We start from the raw sequence: 8,433 nt of genomic DNA, 5'->3' as shown, positions 1-8,433 counted from the left end.
CACTGCATTGGAAGTTGAAGTCTTAACCAATAGCTGCCAGGGAAGTCCCTAAAGCTTTATTATACAACTTAAAACAACAACAAAAAAATTGAATCATCAACTGGTGTTTAGATCTTTTAGAATTTTGTGAATAGTTATATGGTGAAAAGATTTGAAATCAGCTTTTAAGTTGGAACTTTTCCCATTTCACAACCCTAACAAAAATGAAATATTTACCACTAAGCAAGTCTTTTTAGTCGCTTACCCTTGTGAAACCAAGGTAATGATATTCAAGGCCTGTTCTGTTTGCTTTCACCGAAGACAGTGTGATCATGCTACTTTTGGTGACTTGCTTCCTAAAGTCTCACTGCAGAAAGGGCACTGGTTTCACAGTGAGACTCCTGGACTACATTCTCCCCAGTCCTGGAAGCCCATCACCAAGTCCTTCCTGAGCGCTCACAGAGGGCATTTGCATTTGTTGTTGACAACTGTCGGCTTCACCTCTTCTTATAACCCCGTCTAAATGGGGTTTGTAACACTCCCTCCCACCCACTCCCTTCACTCCCTGGGGAGGGAATGCTGGCCCCTGTTCTCTGTCACCTGTCAGAATCTATCCTGCTGTCACTGGCTTATATGGACAAGTCAGTCTGCTATCACGTGACCCTCGGCTGCTAAAAACAGCTCGAGGGCCACTGTGAATCTGGGTCTGAAACAATGTCCTCCGCCGAAAGAAACGCAAAGGACACTTGATCACCCAATCCTTGGAATTATTTCCAGGTATCACTTGCAGAAGCTGTTCGGAGCAGCCTTTCCCTGGCAGAGCACACAGGGACGGCCAGGAGATGAGCGCATCTTTGAATTACAAGTCTTTTTCCAAAGAGCAGCAGACCATGGATAACTTGGAGAAGCAACTCATTTGTCCCATTTGCTTAGAGATGTTCACCAAGCCTGTGGTCATCCTCCCTTGCCAGCACAACCTGTGTAGGAAATGTGCCAGTGACATTTTCCAGGTAGGTTTGTTGGGAATGCAGACGGTAGAAAAGGTTTCCCTCTTCTCCAAACCCAGTGCTTCACTTTGAGGTGAATTTCTTTAGAAAGCTTTATAAGGTTGCATTTGTTTAAAAAAAAAAAAAGTTTTTAAAGTGATTTGCTTTGTGCTTTGGTGTCAGCCTTCTGCTCTCAAATCTAATTTTATTTCAATACTAAGAATCATATTTGTTTTAAAAAATGGATTCTGTTTCAAAATCTTGGGCAGTAAATGAATTACTGGAGTTTCTAGCTGGAACTTTTGGTTATGAAAATGCTGGGTGGAAAAGAACTTATGCTGAAAATGGTCCACCGCACTGGACCATGTTGGCCACCTGCCAACCACTTGCTCATAAAGCCCTGTGGGGTGATCTTTAGCAAGAGAGTTGATATTGTTTGTAGTGACAGAGAGGGAGAGAAAACCTGAGGAAAGCTACCTACAGCACTACTCAATCCCTCTTTTCTTGCTTGGCAAGAACAGGCCTCTAACCCATACCTGCCCACAAGAGGAGGCACCACTGTGGCCTCCGGGGGCCGGTTCCGCTGCCCATCCTGTAGACACGAAGTGGTTTTGGACAGACACGGGATCTATGGGCTTCAGAGGAACCTGCTGGTGGAAAACATCATCGACATCTACAAGCAGGAGTCCACCAGGTATGGCTCATCGTGTGTCAGACACGCTCGACGCTTGTTTTTATTGTTTGTTTTAGTGGGTCACTCTACCGAAGAAGGAAATGGCAACCCACTCCAGTGTTCTTGCCTGGAGAATCCCAGGGATGGGGGAGCCTGGTGGGCTGCCATCTATGGGGTCGCACAGAGTCGGACGCAACTGAAGCGACTTAGCAGCAGCAGCAGCAGATACTGAATGCTTATTCACCAATCATGAGCTAATTGGTTTATGGGGAAATGTTTTTCCAAGTCAGTCTTTCCCAGTGGGAGTGAGAGTTCCTCTTGGGAGGAGAGGAGGAAACTGATGCCCGTGCCTTTGTATCGATTTAAGACTGAAGTAACTCATTAACACTAATCTAGTTCAGACGGTATTATTGAAAGAGGCATAATACTGCCCCCACCCCAGCCTTGTACTGTGTGTTAGTTGCTCAGTCGTGTCCGAGTCTTTGTGACTCCATGGGCTGTAGCCCACCAGGCTCCTCTGTCCATGGCATTCTCCAGGCAAGAGTGCTGGAGTGGGTTGCCATTCCCTTCACCAGGGAATCTTCCTGATCCAGGGATCGAACCCAGGTCTCTTGCACTGTAGGTAGATTCTTTACCATCTGAGCCACCAGGGGAGTACACCTTGTACTACTGTCCCTTGTAGATGTTTCTGCATGTCACAGGTCCTTTACAGCTCCAGAGTCTACACAGCCAACAAACTAGAGTACAAAACTCTACAGAAAATGAAACAGAAATGGCATCTTCCAAAGTCAGCCCATTATTAGTTCAGACAGTCTCATTTTGAACTACCTAGAGGATAATAATAAAAACAAAACCCTCTAACAGAGTTAGTCATGGTATTGACTCTGGGAAGTAGCAAAGCAAGGCAGAATTCAGGGCTTTAGCAACTTAAGAATTTAGAGACACGGGAGGAAAAAAAAAATGGAGCTCAGGTTATGTTTCCCTATTCTCTAGATTGTTCTTATTGTATACGCTTGGCATGTACCTGCTTATTGACATGCAGCATCTGCATCAGTCATTTTATTTTTTTTGAAAAGGGCATTTTTACTCATCGAATCACACTGGCTATAGAATTCCTTTCCTAGAGACAACACTGCGGGAGTCCATTCCTAGAAGGCCTGGTGTGAAGGGCCCTTTTTCAACTGTACACAAGTTAGTCTGGTCCACAACGCTTGATAGCGATACTGGGACCATCTAGAAATGACCTCACTGTGCTTCCTAGTAGGAGACACAGATTCATGGAACATCTGCCGGGCTCGAAGAGCCTGGGGCTCTTAGAAGGAAAGCTGTTCCATAAATAGAACATATAATTATTATAATCGCTATGGTTATTCATTTCTGCTTAAGATTCAAAACTAAATTAGATAGCGCCACAATATAGATGGCACTGGGAGGAAGAGTTGCTGATGACAGGCTGAGTCAGCAATTTCCCTGGCTTCCAAAATCTCTTGAGAAGGAAAGCACCACTGTTATAATTAAGATCTGATCTCCTTTTATTTCATTACTTTAAGATACACACAACTATCTACTTTTTTTTTAAGAGACGGTGTACCTGTCTCTTAAAAAAGGTACACTGTCTCTTAAAGAAGTTAATTGGCCAATTAATAACCAGCTGATTATTATGGCTGTTTATATACCATCTGATTCAGTGTCCGAGACAGTGCCTTGCACAGAATAGTTGCTCCTGAAGTGCCAGATGAACAAGCAACACCATAGATCTCCCTACACATTCTACTTATTGCAACAGTTTTCTGTTTTGCTATTTGCCACAGTGAGAGCTTGAATGATGTGGAATAATAACCATAACTGTTACGTAATCCAGAGAAGAGGAGATGTTAGCATTTGTAGCATGTGAATTAAGTGCAATTGTGCAGTAGTTTGAACATTTATTGACATTGGGATGCAATTCTTTGGCACTGTCTTTCTTTGGGATTGGAATGAAAAGTGATGTTTTCCAGTCCTGAGGCCACTGCTGAGTTTTCTAAATTTGCTGGCACATTGACTGTAGCACTTTAACAGCATCATCTTTTAGGATGTGAAATAGCTCAGCTGGAATTCTATCACCTCCTCTAGCTTTGTTCATAGTGATGCTTCCTAAGGTTGTAGTGATTATTATTATCAGCTTATTAAATTTTTTAAATATTTTATCCTCATGGCTTAGTGGTAAAGAATCTGCCTACAATGCCAGAGATGCCTCCTACACAGGAGACATAGGTTCCGTCTCTGGGTCGGGAAGATCCCCTGGAGAAGGAAATGACAACCCACTCCAGTATTCTTGCCTGGAGAATCCCATGGACAGAGAAGCTTGGTGGGCTACAGTCCATGGGATTACAAAAGAGTTGGACATGACTTAGCAGCTAAACAACAACAAGGACAACTCAAAGCAATTCCTGTGCATATGCATAATTTTAAACATTCTAGTAGCACTACAAAGCCTCTGAAGAAAGCAGCATTCCTGGCCCTACGGTCTCTTGGCCGCTAAGCCTCACCTCCCAGAGTCAGCCATGTTTAATTCTTTCCGTTTTTCTTCTGCTGTTTATCACCTAGAGCCCTGTGTCCACTGCTAGTAGCTCCTCTCCCTGGATTTTTCAGTTTTAGACATTACTTACTGACTTCACTGAAGACAACGAGGGCTAAACCCTTTCGTGGTTGGGCTTCACTTTCTATGATACTTTTACTTTCCCCTGGGATGAATCCCTTGTTTCCTGGATCCTCTGTCATCTCCTTTATTGGTTTACTCTATTGTTTTTGTGGAGCACATCCTCAAGTAATCCCCTAAAGTGTGCAAAAAGTCCCCCTTTCAGCCCTCCCCACACTCTCACCTTCTGGGTACCAGGACTCTGCAGTCCCAGGGCCTTTACAGGGAAACCTGTAAAACTGAGGCAGGTTGCTTCCTGCTTGCTTCTCTCAAGAAGGCTATCGGCAGAACTAAGATGCAGTTCAAGCAGGTGACTTCTCTTTGTCAGATGTTCACAATTTCCAGCATTTGCCTGCCATTTCTTCTTTGCTGTCACCTTGCTCATTTTTTTGTCCTTATTGATTTCTACCTTTTTATTCCCTTACTCTCATTGTAGTGGGATTTCAGCAGGAAATGTAAATAAGTAAATGCCTATGTTATCCTGGCATATTTAATTAGAAGATCCTTAGTCCAATTTTCAGATATGAGGAAAGGCTGAGCCTGAAAGAGCTGAAGGAACTTGCCTAAGGCCCCAAAGCCACCACATGGTGAAACTGAACTGGGATTAATTAAGCTTTGAGATCAGTTTGACTCCAAAGGTGATACCTGAAATGTCAGCACCAGATGCCTATCCTTTAGGAAACTCCAGGATGGTCCCAGAAGTCCCAGAGAGCAGAGGGAGAAGGCTACAGACTCTCAGAGACCAGTTTGTATGCAACAGTAGGGGACCCACAGCCGGCATTTGGCTCTGAGTCCCAAACCACAGCTAAGAGCTTGGCCACGCTCACCTCATGAAGTTGCCTTTATATCTTTATTCTATGCGCCATGTTGGTCCCAAGTCTGTTACGTGTTGTGAGGTGTCTGAATGTTTTCCTTCCACACCCAGGTGTAAGTGGGGGATGCCCCTCAGGCTGTGTAGCCACTCTGAACAAGAAAAGCCTAATAAGGAATATTGCAGGCAGTCCTTGGTCTGTATTGCATAATGAAAAAGTCATCTCAATCAACAACTACATAAAGAGCCTGTGGCTGTTTCCACAATATTGCACACACTACAAATGTCTGAGCTCTACAACATTATCTGTGGTCAGAGCTGCTGACTTCGGAACAGCACATGGGACAAAGGCCACTTTTGGGGAATGTTTCGGGGAAGGGCATCAGCAGTACCATCTCCCAGGAAATGTGCTCCAGACTCTCGCTGACATTTATTCCGAGGTGGAGAGACACAGAAGGGAAGGTTTTAGAGGTGGTGAGGCCTTTGATGATGCAAAGACCAAATCACCACTCCTAGTCTCTAGCTAACCCCTGGAGGCCTTTGTCATCTAGTCTTAAGATATTTATTTATTTGGCTGCACCAAGTATGAGTTGTGGCACTCAGGATCTTTAGTTGCAGCATGGAGGCTCTTAGTTGAGGCACGCGGGATCTAGTTCCCTGACCAGGGATTGAACTTGGGCTCCTTACATTGGGAGCACAGAGTCTTAGCCACTGAACCACAAGGGAAGTCCCACCTTTGTCATTTAGAAATGGAGTCTTCAAGATGTTGTCTGGTCTCTTCCTTGGTCAGTAAGGAGAGTCAAGTGACCAAGCTCTCCCCATTGTTCACATGCCTTCTCTAGAGGAGCCGTTTTACTTTAAAGCATGGGGAATACTGGCAAATTCCCTTCCACCTCTCACTCATACATCCAGCAAATATTTACTGAGCGCCCACTCTATGCAAGGCACTGTTTTGGGCACTGGGAACCCAGCAAAAGAAGACAACCCATGACCTCTGCCTTCTTGGAGCTCACATCCCATTGGAGGAAACAGACAATAATATATATAATGGGATAGCGCATACGTGCTCAGTCGCTTAAGTCATATCCGACTCTTTTGTGACCCCATGGACTATAGCCTGCCAGTCTCCTCTGTCCATAGGATTTCCCAGACAAGAATATTGGAATGGGTTGTCATTCTCTTCTCCAGGGTATCTTCCCAACCAAGGGATTAACCCACACGTCTCCTGCATTGCAGGCAAACTCTTTACCACTGAGCCACCTGGGAAGCCCCATAATGGGACAGTACTCAAGTCATAAAAAAGAATGAAATATTGCCATCTGCAGCAACATGGATGAACATAGAAAATACTGTACTTAGTGAAGTAAGTCAGACAGAGCAAGACATTTTATGTTATCACATATGTGGTATCTAAAAAAATAATATAAATGAATCTACATATAAACCACACCTTTACAAACCAGAAGGAGATTCACACCAGACATAGAAAACAAACTAATGGTTACCAGAGGGGAAGGGAAAGGGGGAGGAATAAATCAGGAGTATGAGATGAACAGATACAAACTGTGATACAAAAAATAGATCAGCAACAAACATTTACTGAAAACCACAGGGAATATATTCAGCATCTTGTAATAACCTATAATGGAAAATAATCTGGAAAAAATGCATATAAAACTGAATCACTCTGCTGTACATACCTGAAACTAACACAATATTGTAAATCAAATATACTTCAATAAGATAAAAATTCTGTCCCAAATCTGAGATGCTTCTAAATAATCATGTGTTAGGGAAAATGAGGAAAGCTTGTGAACTTGTATTTAAATTTTTCAAACACTTGTGAAAACTATTAACAGCCTCAGGCTTTGGATAGGTCATATCCAAATTCCAGATTTTGTATAAGTAGGCTACACCTCTACTTCCAGTAGGCTGGACTCCCCACATGGTCTCCAGAGGGAGCCTAAAACACCATGCTGCTGCTGCTGCTGCTGCTAAGTCGCTTCAGTCATGTCCGACTCTGTGTGACCCCATAGACAGCAGCCCACTAGGCTCCTCTGTCCCTGGGATTCTCCAGGCAAGAATACTGGAGTGGGTTGCCATTTCCTTCTCCAATGCATGAAAGTGAAAAGTGAAAGTGAAGTCACTCAGTCGTATCCAACTCTTAGCGACCCCACGGACTGCAGCCTACCAGGCTCCTCCAACCATGGGATTTTCCAGGCAAGAGTATTGGAGTAGGGTGCCATTGCCTTCTCTGCTAAAACACCATAGATGACGCAATTTTGATCTTGATGTAACACCTAAGCCTCCCTGATGGTCAGGAGAGCATACGGCTGTATGAACCTGGGCTCCTCCAGGTGATTCTGCAGCCAACAGTTTATCCTTAAGCACCAATGACTTGTCACTACCCTTCTCTGCCTCTTCATAGCTTGGTCATTTTCTCACTAGTACATACAAATCCAATGCCCCATTATTACCTTGGCAGCTCTGAAAAGTTTTGGTTGGTGCTGACCTATTGGGAAAACTGAAAGTTGGGAATTATCTGTGAAATTTGCACTTCCAGTTTACCACCACATCCCAGAACAGCATTTTACATTTTCCTTTTTGCCTCAAGTATTCAGTATAATTGTTCACATCCACTAAGAACAGACTACCTACTCTTAACCACTGCTGAGTCCTCAGGAAGTTAAATAAATTTAATTTTTTTGGCTAATGGTAGGAGGGGACCCAAACAAATTAACAAAGCACTAGCTGACCTTTCCCCTCTTACATACAACTACTTCCAACCAGCACGGAGGTGAATGATCAGAGATCTGGGCTTCCCCAGCCTAGACCTCTCATTTCTTCTGCAGGGGCCAGAGGCCACAAGGGTGGGGAGATGGGCCTCAGAGCTAGTACACACTTAAGATTTCATTTTCAGCTGCCTCCTCTTTACCTGGAGTTGTAAAATGTCTTTTGAGAGACTCGTGAATTTGGTGCTGAAGCGGCGCCTAAGAATCCAGTACTCAGCCATTAAAAAGAATACATTTGAATCAGTTCTAATGAGGTGGATGAAACTGGAGCCTATTATACAGAGTGAAGTAAGCCACAAAGAAAACCAATACAGTATACTAACGCATACATATGGAATTTAGAAAGATGGTAACAATAACCCTGTATACGAGACAGCAAAAGAGACACTGATGTATAGAACAGTCTTTTGGACTCTGTGGGAGAGGGAGAGGGTGGGATGATTTGGGAGAATGTCATTGAAACATGTATAATATATATGAAACGAGTCGCCAGTCAAAAAAAAAAAAAAAGAAAT

General features: G+C 43.7%; 1 protein-coding gene across 5 annotated transcripts in view; it reads left to right on the top strand.

Annotated features, from left to right (window-relative positions):
* Window positions 1-661: 661 nt before the first annotated feature.
* Window positions 662-8,433, top strand: part of TRIM55 (tripartite motif containing 55) — a 45,285-nt gene continuing 37,513 nt past the window's right edge. For all 5 annotated transcript variants that reach the window (XM_010848474.1, XM_010848471.1, XM_010848473.1 and 2 more), the window contains exons 1-2: window positions 662-989; window positions 1,487-1,659. In XM_010848474.1, the coding sequence (XP_010846776.1) occupies window positions 822-989; window positions 1,487-1,659 (341 nt within the window). In that variant the 5' untranslated portion in view covers window positions 662-821. The remainder of the gene's footprint in view (window positions 990-1,486; window positions 1,660-8,433) is intronic.

This window comes from Bison bison, unplaced genomic scaffold (assembly GCF_000754665.1).
Source record: "Bison bison bison isolate TAMUID 2011002044 unplaced genomic scaffold, Bison_UMD1.0 scf7180017864267, whole genome shotgun sequence".
NCBI lineage: Eukaryota > Metazoa > Chordata > Mammalia > Artiodactyla > Bovidae > Bison > Bison bison.
This window is presented reverse-complemented; position numbering and strand designations above follow the sequence as displayed.